This window comes from Solanum lycopersicum, chromosome 3 (assembly GCF_036512215.1).
Source record: "Solanum lycopersicum chromosome 3, SLM_r2.1".
NCBI classification, from domain to species: Eukaryota; Viridiplantae; Streptophyta; class Magnoliopsida; order Solanales; family Solanaceae; genus Solanum; species Solanum lycopersicum.
Window position 1 is genome coordinate 32,671,780 of NC_090802.1, and position 22,904 is coordinate 32,694,683.

Sequence of the window (22,904 nt, forward strand, 5' to 3'; positions counted from 1 at the left end):
GTTTCTTGAATTCCTTCTTTTGCTTTGTCATATCAGCAAAAAGAGATGCCTTCGCATGACTTGCGATGCTCAGCTCTATGTCATGCGCTCGTGTAGCAAGTTCCTTAAAAGTTTGTGCTTTGATACCTTGTAATATGTATAGAAATCCCCAATGCATACCCTGAATGCACATTTCCACAACAGATATTTAAGAAAGACAATCTTTGTAGTCCAAACTCAATTATCTACAATGATTGATATAATCCACCATAGGATCTTCCTTTCTTTGCTTAGTGTCGGTCAACTTTATCATGCTAATACGAGTATTGTAAAAACGATTGAGGAATTCCTTCTCGAGGTTGCTCCCAACTATCAATGGACTCGTGTTCCAGGTCGATATATCATTCAAATGTATGCCCTTTCAGTGAACGAACAAAATGTTTTACCAAAAGGTCACCATGTGTTCCAGCATTGCTACAAGTATCAACAAAGTGTGATATGCTGCCTTGGGTTCCCCTTGCCACCAAATTGTTGAAGCTCTAATGGTTAATAGTTTGTTGGCATTGATAAACAATCAATTCATCTGGTATATGGCTTGAAGTAATACAAGGAACTTTGTGGTGTTCCGCCATATTGAGTCATGATAATGTTTGTTAGCATGTCTTGCAACTGTGGGACAGATAATGCTCTAACTGAAGAAAATTGTTTCTCCATATGAAATTTTAACTTCGCAGAAGACTCCTAAACATCCTTGTTTCGTGCATCAAAATCAGGTGGACAAGTGGGGACATGACTTGACTCTCCGAGTGTGAATGTCTCCAACTTATTCATAAGTTTAGCAATATTAAGATTTTTTTCATCAATGAATTTTTTCAAGGCTTCAATAGTTTGCTCCATCATTGAAAATTTTTCGTCCATGTCGAATAAGTCAGCCATCAATGCATTGACATTCATTGAAGTTGAGAATTCATTGAATCTTCATATTCACCAAAGTTGGAGCCAATTCGAGAAAATTTTCCAAAGGACACTACTGCAAAATTGTCGCTAGGTATTGCAATTATGACCATCATATGGTAGTTATTGTTTTTCATCATCTCCAAAGAAGTGAAGTGTACATATCTATCTAACCCACTGTTGTTGAACTTATGCCGAGTAATCAGGCTAACATGACTGAGATCAGCAGATACTTGTATGAAAAATAACTACTCTTTATGAAGGTCATTGCAGTAGTTGAATTTGTAGTTTCTTGTTTGCAAGAGAAAGAAATGAAGAGCAGAATCGATCCTACAGGTAACTGCATGCAAAATAAATAAAAGAAAAATGGTATTCTTATTAATGAATCTTGTGAGTATTATTATGTTGTTCTCTTGATTCCTCTCTCCTAAACTTCTCTATAATTTGAGGGTCATCAATAGTGTATTTCTCGAATGTAGAAAGATGTAGACGTCCTTGAAATGTATTTGATCTTCAAAAATGACCGGAAGTACTTCGCCGTTCAATTTGATCTCTAGGAAGAACTCATATTAATTGCACAACAAATGTGACACAACTAAAATTATATATTAGTGGTGGAGCCAAGTTTTATAACATAGCTATGTACATTCTATTTACATAGGCAAAAGGAAAGTGATCCGTTATGATGATGCTTGCTGCAGTGACAAAAAAATGGCTTCAATCATACTGCAAATTGTAGCCAACATGACTTTTCACTGATAAAAATGGCTTCAATCACACTGCAAATGTGTAGCAGACATGGCTTTTCACTGATAAAAAAATGAAGCACAACACTTAGTTGAAGTACTGAATGTAGGAAGTAGTAGTTTTGGAAGAAGTCTATATACCTTGTTATAGTGTTTTGGAAGGGGAGTCTTCACCTCTAGAAAATGCTTGTGATTGGAAGTGGCCTCTTGCTTGTCTTTTTATTTTTTGTGACAGGATTTTCGATGTTGCTTTTGCTGCTTCCTGCTGTGTCCATTGGAGCAGGATGGTGCACTGATGATGTTTTCTTTTTCCGCATATGACAAGATAATTAATTTTCCAGGAGTTCCATCCATTGTTTAGCAAATGACAAGATTAGACGAACTTTGCTGAGAACCTACAACAACAAACCAAAATGACAGAAAAGATAATTAAGAGCAGAAGGAAACAACGAAGAAAATTAAACTGTCCAGCTAACATCTGTGAGTTGAAACTATAATTACAATAGCAAAAAATTGACGAGATTATAAACACCACCGGAAACTTGAGAGGGTTAGCTGTGGTCCTATTGTTGCATATTTCTCTGATGTTACCCTCACCCTGCAGTCTTTGTTTAACTCTATTTGCAAGGAAACTAAAAGAAATCATCTACTTGTCACCCAATGACACTTTGAGCTGGCGCCATTATCAGTCCGACTTCATTCATCAAAAGTCACATTCTCTGCATCTTTCCATCTTCCAACTGCAGAATAGATCTTTCCCCATAGTATATAATTTTCTGTGTTCTTTGGCTCCAGCTTAAACAGCCACCTTGCAGACAATTCTCCCAGTTCCACATTTTCATGTATCACACAAGCACCAAGTAATGCACCCCAGATGGCATGACTTGGTTCAAAAGTCTCAGTTTTAATAAGTTCATATGCCTCCTCAAGTCGGCCAGCTTGATCAAGAAGATCAACCATACAGGTGTAATGATCTGTTCTAAGACTACCAGAGTGATTTTTAAGCATAAAATTAAACAAAAAAAGACCGTCATCCACCAAACCAGCATGACCACAAGCATGCAAAATCGAGGTGAAAGTGACTTCGTTAGGTTTGACCCCAGATTGCACCATCTCATTAAACAGTGACAAAGAAGTCTCGCCATGCCCATGCATCCCATAACCAGCAATTAACGTACTTCACAAGATTATGTCCCTTTCTTTCTTGGGTATCCCATTGAAATCTTGTGACCATTATCTAAATTTCCACATTTAGAGTATATATCAACTAAACTAGTAGTTACCTCAGTTCTTGTAAAAATCCAGATCTTACAAGATAGCTGTGCATGCTCAACGCTTGCCTTGGATCAGCTTCAATGACAAATGGAGGAAGTACACTTTTCAGGGTTGCATCATTAGGTTTGACAGCATCTAACAACATGAACTTGAAAAGCTCTACCGCTTCTCTTGCAAGCTCAGTCCTCTTCTTGCTAGTCTTTGTAAATACCTGATAGCCTAGTCTAAAACAATTGCATTTAGCATACATGTCAATAAGGTTTCTACATTAACATCAACCTGAAGCCTGAAGGTCCAGCCTGATAGCCCAGCCATGCGGCATTTGCCAAGCCTCAAATGAGGCAAACTGGCACATGCAGCAAGAAGGGATGCGAGAGTTACTGCATTCGGCTTTACACCTTCAAGCTGCATCCTTTGAGAAAACCATAGTGCATCTTTTAAGTACCAATTGAAATGAAACCGTGGATCATTGTAGTCCAAGTAACCACATCTCTATCGATCATCTTCTCAAAAACCGACCTTGCTTTATCCATTCTTCCATACTTGACGTACATATCAACGACAGCTTTCCAAACAGACAAATTGTCCCGAAAACCTACTTGTTCGACCAGTGAGTGAACCTCTCTGCCCATCTCAAAGTTCTTCAGACACCCACACGCAGGCAACACAGAAAGCACAGTGGCACAATCAGCGTGAACACCAGCATCTTCCATTCTCCTGTAAATCATTAGGGCCTCTTTAGGACTATCATTTCGGCAATACCCACTGATCATAGTATTCCAGGTCACAACAGTTCGTACCTGCATTGCTTCAAAGACCCTCCTAGCACCCTCTTTTATCTCCACAACTCATCTACACGGACAAAAGTGAATTTCCCACAAAAGTATCCCACATATGGCCACTTCATTCAATGAATCATGCAACATCACTGTGTTCCATCCTAATCTCACAAAAGTTCCACGTCTTTTCTGCTAAGCAACATATATATTCATTATTATTGATCAATTGGTACAATGAATAACACCAATTCATCCGAAGCCCATCAACTATTCAGACACAGACATATACACTAACACATAAGCTTCATCCATGACAAAGCGATTTCTCGCCGCAACGCACAGAGCCAAAACCTTTAAGTCCGATTCAGCTGTAATTTCAAGAGCTTTACAGCTCCAAAATTAGCAGACCCCAAATAAAATCGAACAAACTTGAAATCCGGAAAACATATTCGGTATAGCATAGAAGTTAACCACAAAGAATTTATAATCCAGCCTAATTTAGCAGAAAGAAATATGGAAATCTAATTGAAAAAGGAGAAAACAACAACTCGAAATTGCAGACCTGATAACAGAAAGTATAAACAGAGCAGCTTCGACAGAACGGCAACCTTTTCTTCTATATACAACACACAATACTTTTCCCTTTTGTTTATACAAGGAAGCAACAAGAAAGCTAAAAAACTAAGCAAAAGCAGAAACAAAGCGCAGAAATTGGAGGTCACTATTAAAAAAAAAATAAAAAAAAAAAACAAAAACAAAACTATATATAAATATAAACAACCAAGACGGAGGTATTATGTAAAAAATCATAAAATAAAAAGACCATACAGACCAAAAAGAAAAATATCCCAATGTACTTGTTATAATTGTGGAAAGATAGGACACATAGCTAAAGATTGTAAATTACCCAAAAATCCAAAAAGAAAACAAGTAGCAGAATTAATTATAGACAATGAAAAATATATGCAAATAGAGTACATAGATTATGAATTAAGTGAAAATGATAGTATATATGAAGTATCAGACATAGAAACTGAGAATGAAGAAGAAAATATTAACATAGATAATAACGAAACAGATGAAGAAATATAATGTCTGAAAATGAAATAAAAATAATATCTAAGGAAGAATATCAAGATGAAGAATCATCAGAACAGAAAATTATATTTGATAATATGATATTTGAACAAATAAAAGGAAAAGAATTAGATTTAAGTGTTGAAAAAGTACTAGAAATACCTATTTTAAGAAATTGGTTTAAAAGACAAAAAGAAGAATACTATGTAGTTAGTCAAAAAGAACATATCATAGATTGTAAATACACAAGAGGAAAAGCATATATACCTATAATAAATAAAAGAATGATAAACAAAGAAATACAAGATATAAAAGCTAAAACACCAATTAAATATGTACATTTAGGAGGAACAGAAATATTAATAAAAGCCTGTTTTAGAGAAGGAATAGATACACCTATAGAAATATATTTAGCAGATGATAGAATTGTACACCCTATAGAAAAAAGCATAATTAGTGCAGTAAAAGGAAACTTAATATATCAAAAATCTAAGTTTACAATAAGTGCTAATTATACAGTATCATTAACAGATAAAAATATAGATAGATCATTAGTTTTATATTGGAAAATGTCTGGAATAGAACTAGCACCAGGGAGCAAATTATTTACAGCAAGATGTAAAAATTTATATATATATTAACAACAAAGCATAAAATAACAGCAAGAAATAAAATTAATAAAATAAAAATAGAAAATCCTTTTGAAAAAATAATTACTGTAATAGACAATAATGACTATAGCTATAAAGAAATTGATATAGAAGAAGATTTAGAAATAGTAAAAGAAAGATTAAGCACTTCAAGCGTACCAAATACATTAACAAGAGCTACCTCATCAAGGATGAGTACATCTAAAAGAAAATATGAAATTCCACAAAGCTTATTAGATAAAGAAGAAATAACACCATATCATTATTTCATAACAGGAATAATAGACCAAAGAAAATATAAAATATTAATAAATACAGGACAAGAAGAAAATTATATAACAAGAGAGTTAGTATTAGAAGAAGAAATTATAAGAACAGGACATATATGCCCTGGACTACCTAGTGAGATAGTGAACACGAATGAAGAAACAACAGAAAAAGAAATAATTATAGGAGGAATACCCTTAGTAATACAATTCAAAATATACCAAGGAGATCATAATATTACATTAGGAATAAAATGGTTAGAAAAAGTTAAACCATACAACATAGAAAATGAACAATTAACAATAACTTGTCAAAATAAGAAAATAATTATAAAAAGAACAAAATGATTAATAAAAATATTTATACTTACAAAAATTATAGTAGAAGGATATCACAACAGATATTATACTCCTATGATAGATACAGGAGCAGAAGCGAATATATGTAAATATAATTGCTTACCAGAAGATAAATGGGAAAAATTAAAAACACCTATGGTAGTAACGGGATTTAACAATGAAGGAAGTAAACCTATGGAATGGATAAAAGGAAGTGAAAAAATAAACCAAGAAATGGAAAATATAAATAATAAACAAATAACACAATTAGAAATTATTATATTTGCTATAGACAAAGTTAAATTAATTAATGAACAACTAGAATAATTATATAGTGAAGACCCATTACGAGGATGGAAAAAACATAAGACAAAAGTAAAAATTGAGTTAATAGATGAAAATATCATAATAACACAGAAACCATTAAAATATAACTTTGATGATTTAAAAGAATTTAAAATACATATAGATGAATTATTAGCAAATAATTACATACAAAAAAGCAATAGTAAACATACAAGTCCAGCATTTATAGTTATAAAACATAGTGAACAAAAAAGAGGTAAAAGTAGAATGGTCATAGATTATCGTAATCTAAATGCTAAAACCAAAACATACAATTATCCAATACCAAACAAAATACTAAAAATAAGACAAATACAAGGATATAATTATTTCAGTAAATTTGACTGTAAATCAGGATTTTACCACCTAAAACTAGAAGAAGAATCTAAACAATTAACAGCATTCACAGTACCGCAAGGTTTCTATGAATGGAATGTTTTACCTTTTGGATATAAAAATGCACCAGGTAGATTCCAACATTTTATGGATAACTGTTTTAACCAACTAGAAAACTGTATCGTATATATAGATGACATATTGTTATATTCTAGAACACAAGATGAACATATAAGATTATTGGAAAAATTTATACATATAGTAAAAAATACAGGTATAAGTTTGAGTAAAAGAAAAGCAGAAATTATGAAATCACAGATAGAATTTCTAGGAATACAAATAGATAAAAATGGAATAAAGATGCAAACACATATAGTACAAAAAATAATTACTATTGATGAAAATATAGATACAAAAAAGAAATTACAATCCTTTCTAGGATTAGTAAATCAGGTAAGAGAATATATACCAAAATTAGCAGAACATCTAAAACCATTACATAAAAAACTTAAAAAAGATGTAGAATATCATTTTGATGATAAAGATAAAAAACATATAAGAAATATTAAGAATTTATGTAAAAAATTACCAAAACTATATTTTCCTGATAAAAATAAAACATTTACTTATATTGTCGAAACAGATTCAAGTGATCATAGTTATGGAGGAGTTTTAAAATACAAATATGAAAAAGAAAAAATAGAACACCATTGTAGGTATTATTCAGGATCTTATACAGAAGCACAAATAAAATGGGAAATAAATAGAAAAGAATTATTCGCATTATATAAATGTTTATTAGCATTTGAACCATATATTGTTTACAATAAATTTATTGTAAGAACAGATAATACACAAGTAAAAAGGTGGATAACGAAAAAATTAGATGATTCAGTTACAACAAAAGAAATAAGGAGACTAGTATTAAACATACTAAATTTTACATTTACAATTGAGGTAATAAAAAATGACAAAAATATGATTACAGACTATTTATCAAGACAGAGTTACACAGCCAGGACAAGATAATGTTATGGAAAACATACTCAAAACCCTAACTACACTTTGTACAAAAGTGGACAGTATGGGCTTGAGAATTCAAAAGCTAGAAGAAAAGGAAGAATCTACAAGTCAGCAGCATGACTATAAAAATGCGGAGCTACGTCGTTCGGCAGACGAAAAACAGCCAGAGCTAAAAGGAGACGTTGGGAAACTCCTTAAAACCCATGACATTACTGATGCTGCAGGTACAAGCAAAAAAGCTATGGAGAAACCTACACCAAAAAACATAAACCTAAATAGCATATTTACCAAACCATTTACTCCAAAGATACAGATAGTAGATGCTTCAACACCACAAACATCTACCTATGCAACTAGCCTGCATAAAGAGAAGAAAACATACAACCATATATCCCGAACATATATTGAAAACCTATACAAAATACAAAACTTTTTAAATCAAAAACCCAAATCTACCACAACATTAGAAAAAACCCAAGACTACCTAACCCAAAAACTACAAGGCTATAACAAGTTAATTGCACAACCAAAAACTAATCCAAACCTAGTTAAAACTTGTTATAACTATGGATTATTAAATACAGTCTATACATATACAGGTGAAGAGATAAGTGGAATCCAAGAGGTCCACAAAGCATTTTTAATATATAAAAAGATAACAAAAGGAAACTTATTTTTCATAAGATTCTACACAGCACAGCAGAGATACTCTAATGATGAAATAAAGCCAATGATCCAGATAGTCAAAATTGGGCTAACACGAGAAATGATAATCCCAGAAGATATAGGCCAACAGCCAGAGATAACAAGAGTTGAGATACCCAGTTTCTATGCCAATAAAAGGATAATTGGATTATCAACTATTATACAAGAGCTAGCAAATAACTATCTACAAGGCAACGCCATATGGAGCTACTATTCGAGAGACCACTTAATGATATATGCCAATTCGAAAGAAATAAGACAAGCAGATATGGAAGAAGTCCAAAAATGGATTTTGACCCTGTTAAAACCAGAAGCTACGCCAACAACTAGAGCAATAAAGCAAGGATTCATATCCGAAGAACTAATGACGAGATATTGCAAGCTAGTCGGACACAATTACCCAGACCATATATGTTCCAAGTGCAACCAAGGTGATGACATAATTCCAGAAGTACAAATGGAGTAAGCTGAGAAAAAGAAAATAGGGAAAAGATAGACATAAAATATATGTAAATTAGTCATAATTATTGTCGGCCACATGTAAAAAGTAAAGGCCATTAAATAAAGAAGAAAAAAGTATGTCGGCCATTTGGCCAAAGTCTATTTTGTTTTTTGTAAAAAAGTTGTAAAGTAAATAGTGTCAGTATCCTATTCATGAATAGTAACCATGAATAGTAAGAGTCAAGTTACTGTGTAAATAGTAAGAGTGATGAAAGGTCATTATGTATGTCTATATAAGGGGCATTTGCCTTCATAAATAAAATATCCTTCTTCCAACAATCTTCTCTCTACTCTAAAATAACAAAACCGCTTCCACCCCTCCAAATGCCCCTTATATAGACATACATAATGACCTTTCATCCTTGTTAAAGGACGATTGGCCTTTACTATTTTTTCAAAAGGATTTTCTATTTTTATTTTATTAACTTTATTTCTTACTGTTATTTTATGCTTTGTTGTTAATATATATATAAATTTTTACATCTTGCTGTAAATAATTTGCTCCCTGGTGCTAGTTCTATTCCAGACATTTTCCAATATAGAACTAATGATCTATCTATATTTTTATCTGTTAATGATACTGTATAATTAACACTTATTGTAAACTTAAATTTTTGATATATTAAGTTTCCTTTTACTGCACTAATTATGCTTTTTTCTATAGGGTGTACAATTCTATCATCTGCTAAATATATTTCTATAGGTGTATCTATTCCTTCTCTAAAGCAGGCTTTTATTAATATTTCTGTTCCTCCTAAATGTACATATTTAATTGGTGTTTTAGCTTTTATATCTTGTATTTCTTTGTTTATCATTCTTTTATTTATTATAGGTATATATGCTTTTCCTCTTGTGTATTTACAATCTATGATATGTTCTTTTTGACTAACTACATAGTATTCTTCTTTTTGTCTTTTAAACCAATTTCTTAAAATAGGTATTTCTAGTACTTTTTCAACACTTAAATCTAATTCTTTTCCTTTTATTTGTTCAAATATCATATTATCAAATATAATTTTCTGTTCTGATGATTCTTCATCTTGATATTCTTCCTTAGATATTATTTTTATTTCATTTTCAGACATTATATTTCTTCATCTGTTTCGTTATTATCTATGTTAATATTTTCTTCTTCATTCTCAGTTTCTATGTCTGATACTTCATATATACTATCATTTTCACTTAATTCATAATCTATGTACTCTATTTGCATATATTTTTCATTGTCTATAATTAATTCTGCTACTTGTTTTCTTTTTGGATTTTTGGGTAATTTACAATCTTTAGCTATGTGTCCTATCTTTCCACAATTATAACAAGTACATTGGGATATTTTTCTTTTTGGTCTGTATGGTCTTTTTATTTTATGATTTTTTACATAATACCTCCGTCTTGGTTGTTTATATTTATATATAGTTTTGTTTTTTCTATAATTTTTATATCTTTTAGATTTTTGTTTTTTAGTTGTGCATCCAAATTGTGGTGCCATTTTATTTTTACAACATGATAAATTTTTATTTAATACTTTTTCCATTTTTAATTTTTCTTTTTGGTTTTCACATAGTTGTATGAACCATTGATTTAAAAATTTTATTCTAGATCCTAAAGTATCTACCATTCCTTCATTATCCCAATCCTTTATTACGTTTGTACTAAATGGTTCTGGTAATTTTGTATAATATTGTTTTCTTATTTCTTTTGCTTCGTCTAAATTGTATTTAGCTTTGTAATAATATTCTTTAAATGCGCAAGTATATTCTTCTAAGTAACACATTTTACATATAGCTAATTTTGTCATAAGTTGTCTATTTATTATTTTTTCTCTATTTTGTTCTCTTATATCTGTAGTCATGCCTCCAAATTCATTTCTTATTGCTGATTCATATTTATCTAGTATATCTATATTTGTTGCTGATGCGGATCCATCCATTTTCTTATCATTTCTAAGTACTTCTAAACTTTCTGGGGGTAGATTTTCTATCCATAATTTTGCCGTTCCTACGAATGTTCTTTTTATATATATTGGTGTTTTTGTTGTTTCTATTTTATTATCTATTAACTGCTTGGATATATTTCCTGTCCATAGTAATATTGCTTTATTTATGTCTGTGACGCAATCTAATTCTAAGAAATTATATTGTTCACTTATTGGTTTTGGTATCCAATTCTTATTTAATCTACTGTTCCATATTGCATTATTTCTATCTGATTGTTGATAACTTTCTGTATAATAAGTTGGTGGTGTCCACCTAGGACTACTTCTAGGGCTATTCTGGGACTATTATCTGGGGTTTTTACTCTTGACGTACTAGGTCTATTCATATCTCCTGTGTTTATTTCTAATTTTTTTGGTTTATTTATTTGTTCTAGAATTTCTGTATATGTTTCACTTATATCACTTATTTCCGATTGTTGGTCATTTTCATTTCCGTCTATTTCATTTACTTCAATATCTTCATTTAGATCTTTTAGATCTTCATTTAGTTTCTGTTCCATTTGTTTTATTTCATTTGTTAATTCTAGCTCTTTATCTTTTTGTTTTTGTTTATTTTCATATAATAATTTTAACCTAGCTAATTCTTTTTCTAATTCACTTATTCTTGTATTTTTTATTTCTTCTAAATTTTGTACTTCTTGTTTTGCTTGTGTTTTTATTTTTTCAATTTCTCTTGATTTATCTATTTCTTCATTTTCTTTTGTTATTTTTACCATAGCTGTTAAACTATCTTCTAATTTTGTTGTTTCTTTTTCTAGCATTAAGTATAAGTTATTTCCTATTTTCTTGTATCTTCTTCCTAAATTTGAAAATACTATTTTTATTATCATTCCATCTTGGTTTTCATATGTTTTTTCGTCTACTGCAAATTCTTCTTTATTTATTATGATCTATGTATTATATTATGTTGTAATTCATATTCAAGACAATCTAATTCTAATTTTAACATTGATATATCTTCTCTTTGTGCTAGTAGTGATTTATTACATACTCCTGCTAATATGTTTTCTTCTAATCTTCTTTTTCTATGTTGTAATTCTTGTTCTTTTTCAACCATTATTTCCATTATTTCTTCTATTAATTGTTGTTTATAGATTTCTCTGTTCATACTGTTTTTTCAAATGGCAGACATATTTATATTCTATTTTTGAAATTATGTTTATCAATTGATCTTTTCTATCATTATCTGTTTTGACTAGTTGTGATAGTTCATATTCTATATATAAAGATCTTAATTTTTTCCATATTTTTCTTACCTTTTTATCTATCTTAGTTCTTTTTATTTTAGTATTTTTATTTTTATTCATCATAACTTTTTATATAATATTTTAAAAAGCTTACTTAATTTATCTGGATATCTAATCTTTTTTAACCTGTAATTCCTACCATATCGCCTTAGCCAATATTCAGTCATATTTAATCTCCAATATCTAAATCATCATATAAATCATACATATCATAATAAAGCTCATCTTGTATACTTTGTATGGTTAACTCAGTCCAACCTTGGGTTGTTATTTCTATTATCTCATATGTTAATAATTTATTATAAATTTCTCTTTTTATATCAGTATTCAAATTTTTTAGTATATAGAGTAGTAATATCTTATAATCAACATTATCGTCTAATAGGTGTGTTTCCATTTTTATTATTTTCATTTTTCACTAAAACTTTATTCCTTCCAACCTCTTAATAAATTATACTTGCTTATTATGCAAAAATAATAATTTAATAATCATCTCGTCTGGTCACTACTACAGCTTTCTTCTTTGATTAGTTACCCTAACAGCGCCTCAACTTTGTTTACTCCCCTAAACGGCCTTCTCTGCCTACCGGTTTCAACCTTAGGATGGCATAGTCTAGGCATACTTATTCGAAGAATATTTCTGTAGCAAACTTTCTAAAGATGGTTATTATAACATTATTCAAACATGATAAACAATTATAATTAACAAGAGATTTTCAGGAATAAATTAATTTAGCTACTCATAAATATAAAATGGTATACCTGTTTTTGTATATCATCTGTCATAGTTGATTTGTTTTCCATGATTATTTAATTCCTTTATCACTTTGAGAATCAGAATGACAAAAATATCCCTGTTTGCCAATTGAATGACCAATAGCAGACATGTCGAAAAGCAACTTAAACTGTCTCTTCTATATAAGAGAAATATCACAACTTTGACCAGAATTTGGACAATATATCAACTTTAAATTAAAAAATTCCATCAAACAATATTTGGTTTGCTGTGTTGTTTTTATGAATCCAGTTGCTAATATTATTTAAAATCCTTAGTAAAATGGTTACAAGTTTTCTCTCCAACTAAACAGGTTCACTTTCCATCATACCAAAAACACCTAGATAACAAAGTTAAAACTGGAACTCATTGATACAGGGGAAGCTGAAATCTGAATTTTGAAGTAACAAACTCTTAAGTTCTTCTCAGTGTATTTTCTGAAATGAGAATTCTAATTTCTCTTCCTCGGGACGATTGACAAGGAATAGTATGTGAATGGTGGTTGGAATCATTCCTCTAAATAAAGAAAAAAAACATTTCATCATATAAGTTACACAAAGAAATCAAGTTCACATGTAGCAGAACAAAACTAAGTTTTTGCCCCTAATAAATTCATAGATAAAACCTCAAAAGATTTCATGCCCTGCGATTAGAGTGACTTTTCTCTACTTTTGAAATGTACAAGGCTAATCAGTAATGCTAGCACGGATGTTGAATCTCTCCATTCACGAAGAAATTAAATTATACCATTACTTGATCATCTACCAAATTACCTTTGATGTTGTTCACCTCTTGGCTTTAATTTCTTTTTTTCATGCATCGTTCTTGATGTTTTAACAGCTGCACATAATAAATCAGTGATATTAATCTAATTGATGATTAAAAATAAACAGCCAAAAAATAAGAAATTAAGGTAAGAATTTATATCAGGAAATTGATGGAAGACTTGTGTCCGGACATGAATGGATGTCAATGGTGTATATTTCACTCTTTGGTTAGTATAAATATATAATGTTGAAAAATACCTTGAAAAATATCCACATATAAATAAGATCAACTAATACAAAGGAAAAAAGCGAATTAATGCAAATTCCACACAACTAACTGGAGGCCCCAAAAGAAATTAAACAGGGAACTTTCTTCTTTATGAAAAATAAGTGATAAATCAATGCAACCTTGAAGTTCCTTTCCTATGTGTTTCAGAACCTCACTAGTTGTTGGGGTTGACTCTTATGATAGTTAATGTTATGATATTATTGCAAGGAATGGGACTTATAGAGTCAAACCGTATGTTGTGTGTCCCACATCGGTTACATGTGAAACTGATGTGGGGCTTATATAGCCCTGGGTTCTCCCACCTTAATAGCCAGCTTTTAGGGTGTAGTTCTCCTAAGGTTGTATCAATGGTATCAGAACCACCCATCACTCTCCATGCCCACTGTACCTTGGATGGTGACGCCGGTATGGCAGTGTTTGTCCAGGGCTAGCAATGTCTAGTGCACAGCTCTTGAGGACGACGATGCGGAGCGTAGTGGTTTGTTATGATATTATTGCAAGGAATGGGACTTGAGTTCCACATCAGTTCCATTAAACTGATGTGGGGCTTATATAGCCTTGGGCTCTCCCAATTTGATAGCTATAAGATAAACTTACTAAATGAACCGCACTTCCTCCAGCAGATATGGGCGATGAAACAATGTGTTTCTCTTCACTTTTAATATGAGCTCATATATGGATCATGTAGAAGCACAAAACACCATCTAAATGATCGTAAAAAGAAGCTAGCAACAATATAATGCACCTTTGATATTCCTGACTGCATTTCTAACTTGCAATTTAAAGCAACAATCAGACAGAAAAGTATCTACTTCTATTTTCACTTGATAATATGGAAAGTAATTGCCTTTGTTTGGGATAACACTGTACCTATAGATAGGATTGGCGTGTTATGACTTATGGATGAAAATTTTGGTTTTAACATTGAAAGAATAGCTATTTATAAATGAAAATGGAAGTCTTTTATTGATCAAAGTAGTTTTGGCTGTGGATCAGTTCCTCTACATGTTTTTTTTTTTTTGAAGCAGTTTCTTTACTTGTATTTATCCTCACCTCCACCTACATTGACCAATGTTTACAGCATGCATACATGCAGCATTTTTGTTCTTAAAGTGGGCTCTGGGGTTTGGCACTCCATGTCATGTAGCTTAATACCTTGATCTATAATGCACCTGCATGATTATTACTGTTAATACCAATAGGGCGGATATACAAAAATAACAAATAAGGGAACCAGTTATAGGCAGGAAAGGTAATAAAACAGTGGAAAGAGAATGAAATGAAAAATAGAATTAAACAAATGAAAAAAGAGTGAGAGTAAAGAGCATATTGGTGTTAGAGCTTCACCATAGCAGCTCAATGAAGAATAAAAGGCAAAACAGGGAGAAGAAGAGGAACATTCATGTCCGCAACACACTCCAGTTACCTTGATCTGAATTCTAGTATGTTATCCACAAAATCTCTCTTTTGTTTTTGATAAATACTAGTATATCTCTTTTATGGTTTACTTAACTTTTCTTTTCACTTTGACTATTTTGCTGTTTGTTCTGATGTTTCGTAATATACTATCTTCTTAAATATTAATGAATTGTATATTTTGGCAGAAATGATTTTCCAGTTCAGTGTTAGATTTTACTCAAAGTGATAATGATTCTCTCTGATTCTGGTCAATTCTTCTTCATCATTAACAGATTCATCTATTGTGCAGAAAGAAAGAAAGACCTGCAAATTTACATTCATAAAAGTGGTAAATTACATTCTTTAACATAAAATGATATTATTTAATGGTTTCTGAAAAAGTTAAACTCCAACAATGCAAATAGAGGACATTGAACATGCACTATACATCACAAATAGGGGGTATATGCCATGAATGGTACTGAATGCTAAGCACCAAAATCAGCCCACATACTGGAATTTAGTTTTTTACTTGGCACAAGATAAACATTATTTTCCTACAATCTGTATTTTCCCCTAATACGAGTAAGATGGTCCTTTGTTCACTTCACCAATAATATAAGCTAGTGAGAGGTCAATGCTAAGGAGTAGACCAGTTCATAAAGAAGACAATTCCAAACAAAGACAAAGAATTTTTTAATTTTAACAGTACAACAATAACAAGTAAAACAGTTAGACATATTGCCACCGGAAAAGACAGGTGAATCAAGAATAGTGGACTTCAAGAGCAAACACGGACATTATAATCCTTAATCATTGAATGGGTCAGTAACAGGGACATCCAAGTACGATACAATTAGAAAGGTAATTACCTGGATGCCTGCTCTTTTTTGTTTCACTCAAAGTAAACACATTTAGAACTGGTAATCATCTTAACTTAAGCAGGAGACTGCTTTAAAGAGACTTCAAGCTTTAGACTTCCCTTTGTCAATGCTACCAGATGGAACGACTCACGATATCTCACTCAATCAGGATATATCTCTCTTTTCAGATCTTGCCAGACTTCAAGGCCTTTAGGATGAGGATTTACATAAGTCTTCATGAATAGTTTCTCTGAGCAAGCTATGATAGTGCTCAAAGACAATGTTGGGTCCACTTTTCCTTGATCTTTGAGCCAATTATACATTGAAACCCTAAGTGTGGTTCTTGGAATTGTGTAGTTCAGGTAGGATGGAAACGAAACTAAAGTAGACAGTGGAAGACCCAATTTATTCAATAGAAAATCAATTTTTGCCTCAAGTACCTCTTTCCTTTGATTGAGTATTTGCGGATATATTTTCAGCACTGAAGCAACATGCTTTCGATTCAAACCAGCATTTACCAGACAATCAAACCTCTCTTGGAGCTCCACCCCTTTCCCTCGAAATAATTTGAGAGCTTTTTCCATTTCACTTGAGTTCTCAGCAAAACCCAAATCCAAAAGGAACTTAGTTTTCATCATTTTGGATCTCAGCTCCTCCTCAGCTATAGGTAACCGTTCAACTTTGGCTCCACGAACCAAATTCCTCAAAAATTCGGGATTCTCCTTGATCACACTACAAAGCCGCTTCTTCCCTGTATTCAGGGTAGTTAGCAAGCTTGTAGCTTTCTTCAAAACACATGAGCCTAGCAATGTAGGGTATGAATGAATAATATTTCCAATCTCTAAGACAGGCATCTCAATTTCAATCAAGAACTGGTATCCTTGCCTCATATTGAAAACAAATGTGGATATTGGAATTTGTGGTAAGTGTCGAAATACACCAAGTAATTCGGGTATCTGAATACCAAATTTCAACCAGAATCCAATTAGCGAAAAAGTAATACGTCCGGAACAATCAAACAGAAGACCAGGAACTTGACAAATTAACTTTCCCAATTGTTGATCAGTCAAGCCCAACCCGTTCAAGAAGCATATGAGCTTGAATAAGTGATTCCAATCTACGAAATTTCCATTCAATTGCTCCTCAATCCAACTATATTCAACTCCTGTTTTCTTTAATTCCTCAAAAACTTGAAAAAATTCCTTGTGTACATTCCCAATCAAAAGATGAGGACTCGCACAAACAAGCTTGACAACAGTACACTGATCTATCCCAACCCCGTGAAAAGAAGCAAGTTTCAAGTCCAAAACTCCAGAATCATATCTAAAAACTTCTGGAGCTTCAGCAAAAATCCTTCCTATCTTATTTCTTGAAATACCATAATTACACAAGACGTGATAGTTATCAAGCAACCTATAATCATCATTCAAAAAGATGAGATCTCTAGGAAGAAATGGCAAGTACTGACAAGGTTTCAGACCAATACTCTCAAAGAATGGTTCAAATTCATTGATGGGATGATATCGCAAGAATCGAGTTAAAGAACGTCTAATATCATTTTCATTATCAATTCTTCGTAATAAGTTGGAAAGAAAAAAAGGTGAGTTTTTACTCATATGTTCAGCATCCATAAACTGCAAACTTCTAGTAGAATGCAAGTAGTCTAGCAAAGCAGCTTGTGCTTCCTTCTTCACTGCACGAGGTATATGACATTCTTCTTCTTCTTGTTTCAATTTAGATTTTTTAGCAGTTGCATAAAACCTGACCTTTTGGAAGGAACCAAAAATGGGTCTAGAATTGTTAAAAACATAACCCCATTTGAGAATTAATGGAGTTGTCAGTTTCTGCAAATGCTTCATCAATGGAACGACAAGGATAAATCTCTCTAAGATTTCAACAAATCACTTCACTTTCGATTCTGCGGGAAAGGGTTTGAGTTGGCAAAGTAAGACCACACAAGGGTTTTGCGAGAAAATTAAGGTCAAATAAGTCTCGTTTTTGTTTTTGTTAACAAATTAAGAGCCCGTCAAATACTTTCTAAATGTAATTAAGGACCAAATTAATATTTTTAAAACTTTCTAATTTTTTATAAAATACCAAAAAAAAAATACTTTTTAATTCAAATCAAATTATTTATAAAGAAAAATCTTTTGATCTCCTCTCCTCTCATCTCTCTCTTCTTTTCTTCATCTTCTTCCTTAGAAATTCGGAAATTCATCGTTACTCTTCCTCTCCAGTCTTCCATTACTCTCTCATCTTTCTGATCTCTAATCGTGTTCGACTAGAAATGGGTAAGTTATTTATTGAAATACTTCACAATTTTTAAAGTGTTTTTCTTGAATTAATGAACAGTAAAATGTCCTGTAGGTGTAAAAACTTAATAATCTACTTGATGGTGTGTATTATTTATCATTTTTGAAAGAAAATCAGCCAACTCAAGAAATCCTTATTTTGAGGAAATGTATTTATAATGTTATCATTCAGTGAAAAGTCATTTTTTGTTGTTGTTGCTGTTCTTTTTTTTGGCCATTTTGTTGATAAGGTTTTAGCGTATGTTGCCACATTTTAGTGATATGTTGGTCATCTGTTGCCACATATGATTCAAATGATGCAATAATCTGTACAAATGAGTCAACATATGATGTATCTTTCGCTACATAAGACGTATATATTGCACAATAGCAGGCACATATGTGGCAACATAATGTTAATTTATCGCAACAGACTAGCCATCGGTTGCAACATACTGCAAATATTATTTTATAATAAATTGTAAAATTGATATGTTGATCATCTGTTGCCACATAAGATTCAAAGGTTGCAATAATCTATACAGATGTATCAACATATGATGCATCTGTTCCTACATAAGATGGATATGTTGCACAATAGCAGATACATATGTGGCAACATAATGTTAATTTATCGCAACATACTGCTATTATTATTTTATAATAATTGTAAAATTTCAATATTTTTTTATTTACCTTGTAGATGAAATGATACAAGAAGTTTCATCCATGACAATAACTCAATCTTCTAACATGAAATGCTCTTTTTGTATATACGAAGAATGTGAGCAGCAACATGATTATTTTATTAGTTGTGTAAAAAAACTCAATGATATTTTTAAGAAAATGTCTCATAATATTGATGTGCAAAGATCCAAGAAGACTTCACAGCCTTTGAAATTTAAGAGGTTGGAAAAATCTATTTCTCAAACACTTTCTATGATTATTGAGAAGAAAGAAAAGGAGAAGAAGGCAAAGAAGGAAGAGGAAAAGGAAAAGGACAAGAATGCAAAGGAAGAGAATGAGAAGAAAGCAGAGGAGGAGAAGGAGAGGGAGAAGAAGGCAAATGAAGAGAAGGAGAAGGAGAAGAAGGCAAAACAGGAGAAGGAGAAGGAGAAGAAGAAGAAGACAAAGGAGATGGAAAAGGAGAAGGAGAAGGAGAAGGAGAAGCAGAAAAAAAACGAAAGCGAAAAAGAAAGGGAAGAAAGTCGAAGTTGTCAGTTGTGATGTGAAGTGACAATGTCCATTTCAAGGTTTTAACATTGACGGCGAGGGTCCAACTAAACTAATATCATCCTTTTTGCAAAGTAAGTAAAGTAAAGCAAGTAAAGTCGTTCAACTATTATTAGAATTTCTTCTTGTTGTCCAATATATAATGATTTATAATGATTACACAATTACAGAGGAAACAAGGAGGATCACTACTTAGTCAATTGCTCAAAACTTGAATTTGAAGAACTTGATTTAGTAGTTACATTTCCAATGAATAAGGACTGATTCTACGTAATGTCTCAACCCAATAGGTGTTGGAATGATGAGGTAAATCCATGCTCACTTCTATATGTACTTTTAGTACATGAATGTATGATTAAATTGATACACTTGTTTGATGCATGTGTGCAGTATGTGGATGTCATATTTTACTATTTGCTTAAGAAGTTGAAGCAAAAGATTCAGTCTGATTATCAATATACCACCACTAGTTGTTTTTTTAAAATATACATTGACAATTCTAGTGAATATGAGGATAAAATTATTGACATAATGAAATGGTCTGCTATACCTTCTGGAATGCCTTGGCACTTGACGGATGATGTTTATGTCTCTGTAAATAGTAATGGAGAATTCCATTAGATCTTGGCAGTCGTTGGATTGAAGGAACGGTGCATAAAAGTGTACGATTCCATGTCCTCAAATAGGTCTAATAGAAAAATATCCTCTGAGATTCAAAAGATGGCTACAATGTTGCCAAAGTACCTTGAGTTGAGTGGATTTTTTGAGCAAAATAAGCGAACCAACTGGTCAGATTTTAATTGTTACCAAGGAAAGAACAAATCTCACCCATTCGAAGTCATTCATGTTACTGTATTGCCCAACAAGAAAGAAGTAGTTTGTAAGTATCACAATATTATTTTGTCTTACGACTATCAAAATGTAATGTCATTATATTTTCTGATGCAGAGATTGTGGAATTTTTGTTGCTGCATACACTGAGTATTTGAGTGATGGATTACAAGTACCATCAGTGAAATTAGTGCTGACGCCCTTCGCTTGAGATATGCTTCACTCCTATAGAATTATGGAATTGTAAAGGCTCGAAATGGTTACGTTAGTAACAATGAAGACCCACAGATGCGTAGAACTAAAAACAAATCTAAGATCGATGAAAATGTTGAGTTTATAACCATTGATTAGATAGGCGGTTATGTATATCATATCATTGTGAATTACCTTTTTGTTGATAAATTGTATAAAACAATTGGTGAATTGTTAATTAAAATGTAATTTCTGTAGTAATAAACATGACAAAATTATATGTTGCAACAGTTCGTGTATATGTAGCAACAGATAGTATATATGTAGCAACATATGTCACAGTTTCAACTGTCAAAATTTAAAAAAAATGGCTTTATTTTCATTTTCCCTATCTCCTCTCTCCTCTCTTCTATAAATGTCATTTCGTATTCCACAAGATTTATTTATTTATACTAATTTTTCTTCTATATATGTAATTTCTGTAGTATTAAACACGACAAAATTACATGTTGCAAAAATTCGTATATATGTAGCAAAATATGTCACAGTTTGAATTGTCAAAATTAAAAAAAAATAAACGGCTTTAATTTTCATTTTCCCTCTCTACTCTCTCCTTTCTTCTATAAATATCATTTCGTATTCCACAAGATGTATTTATTTATACTATTTCTCTTCTATATATGTAATTTCTGTAGTAATAAACACGAAAAAATTATATGTTGCAACAATTCGTATATATGTAGCAACATATATTATATATGAAGCAACATATGTCACAGTTTGAATTGTCAAAATTTTAAAAAAAATTAAACGGATTTCATTTTCAATTTTCCTCTCTCCTCTCTCCTCTCTCCTCTCTCCTCTCTCCTCTCTCTTCTATAAATGTCGTTTCGTATACTACAAAATTTATTTATTTCTTCTCTACTGTCAACTACTTCTCCTTCTCTCTTCTCTTCTTCTCTTAGTCCTTTCTTCACAGATCATCTTCTACAGCAAGGCGGTGTTGTCCTCATAATTTCTACTTTATCTTTGATTATATCTTTTCAGGTAAGGTAACATTTAATTAGGGTTTGAAATGCATGTGCTTATCTGCTTATTGCCCTGTTTTGACTTGTGGTTGTAGCTCATGTGTGTGTGTCTTTCAAATATCTTATTTTTATGGTTGCATATACAAATATAATGGCTCTTGTCAAAAAAAACTTGATATTGATACATTTGACTAAACAAAGATCCAGAAGAAGGCTAGGTCTAAAATTCATGGGAAGAGGAACGAAAATACTACATTTTCAGAAAATCTTGCAACTGAAGCAGTTTCTTCTTCTCAAGCAGAAATAAAATTTTGTCAAAAAGAATATGAACAAAGACAAGTAGTAGAGGAAGAAGATGTAAAACAAGAAGTTGAGATACAAGAAAAAATAAATGAAGTTCAGGAAGAAGAAGGGAAAAATACAGAAGTAGTAGTTGTGGCACAACAAGAAAAAATAAATGAAGTTCATGAAGAAGAACGAGAACTTCATGAAAAGTTCAATGCTAATGGTGATGATGGGATTAAAATCATCAATGCAAACACTTTCCCTGTGCATCTGCAGTTTGATGCTAATGGTGACATCATCATTAGGTCAGTCCGGGAAAGACCTTTCGTCAAATTCAGGTATATCCTCAACAAAAATCAATTGGAAGAGTTTTTCAGAAATAGTTGTTTTGGTCATTTTCTTGATTTACCCATTGATCCACTTTCACGTTTTCAAATGACCATCGTGTATTAACTTCTGAAAAGAAGGTTCATTTTTTAAAATCTCAATAAGAAGGATGAGATTCTAATTAATTATTGTGGCATGCCAGTTTTCTTTTACATAAGAGAGTTTGCCATAGTTACAGGGCTAAAATGTCATCCTCCTGTTGAGCCCATCCCTGAATACATTGTTAAAACAGAACCACGGGGAAAGAAAATAGTTAAAGAAGTAGCAGAAGCAGAACAACAGACACTGCCAATTGAGGAGCAAAACTTTATGTCCCTCGTTGGCAAAAGCTTTAAAAATTCTGACTT

The 22,904-nt window shown here is 31.8% G+C and overlaps 4 protein-coding genes across 17 annotated transcripts; 2 read left to right on the top strand and 2 right to left on the bottom strand.

The window, feature by feature from the left end:
* Window positions 1–1,289: 1,289 nt before the first annotated feature.
* LOC101244846 (transcription termination factor MTEF18, mitochondrial-like) lies at window positions 1,290–19,793 on the bottom strand. 14 transcript variants are annotated; one of them, XM_069294943.1, is made up of 7 exons: window positions 16,320–19,793; window positions 15,103–15,221; window positions 13,767–13,833; window positions 12,981–13,072; window positions 3,755–3,922; window positions 1,821–3,671; window positions 1,290–1,742 (listed from the first exon to the last, which is right to left on the bottom strand). In XM_069294943.1, the coding sequence occupies exon 1, from the start codon at window positions 18,167–18,169 to the stop codon at window positions 16,472–16,474; it is 1,698 nt and encodes a 565-aa protein (XP_069151044.1). In that variant the 5' UTR covers window positions 18,170–19,793; the 3' UTR covers window positions 1,290–1,742; window positions 1,821–3,671; window positions 3,755–3,922; window positions 12,981–13,072; window positions 13,767–13,833; window positions 15,103–15,221; window positions 16,320–16,471. The 14 variants fall into 14 exon arrangements, with proteins under 14 accessions (XP_069151044.1, XP_069151045.1, XP_069151048.1 ...); XM_069294944.1 differs by lacking the exon at window positions 12,981–13,072; XM_069294947.1 differs by lacking the exon at window positions 3,755–3,922 and having other exon boundaries at window positions 1,821–2,074.
* On the bottom strand, window positions 2,009–3,760 carry LOC112941067 (pentatricopeptide repeat-containing protein At5g39350-like). Its single transcript, XM_069295833.1, has 5 exons — window positions 3,474–3,760; window positions 3,234–3,366; window positions 2,963–3,165; window positions 2,394–2,664; window positions 2,009–2,074 (listed from the first exon to the last, which is right to left on the bottom strand). Exons 1-5 carry the CDS (start codon window positions 3,758–3,760, stop codon window positions 2,009–2,011), a joined length of 960 nt encoding a protein of 319 aa, XP_069151934.1.
* LOC138347220 (uncharacterized) lies at window positions 7,780–13,533 on the top strand. The gene has a single exon (XM_069294950.1). The coding sequence runs from the start codon at window positions 7,780–7,782 to the stop codon at window positions 8,938–8,940; it is 1,161 nt and encodes a 386-aa protein (XP_069151051.1). The 3' UTR covers window positions 8,941–13,533.
* LOC138347539 (uncharacterized) lies at window positions 19,448–22,623 on the top strand. Its single transcript, XM_069295834.1, has 3 exons — window positions 19,448–19,817; window positions 21,905–21,909; window positions 22,087–22,623. The coding sequence occupies exons 1-3, from the start codon at window positions 19,448–19,450 to the stop codon at window positions 22,621–22,623; spliced, it is 912 nt and encodes a 303-aa protein (XP_069151935.1).
* Window positions 22,624–22,904: the final 281 nt, after the last annotated feature.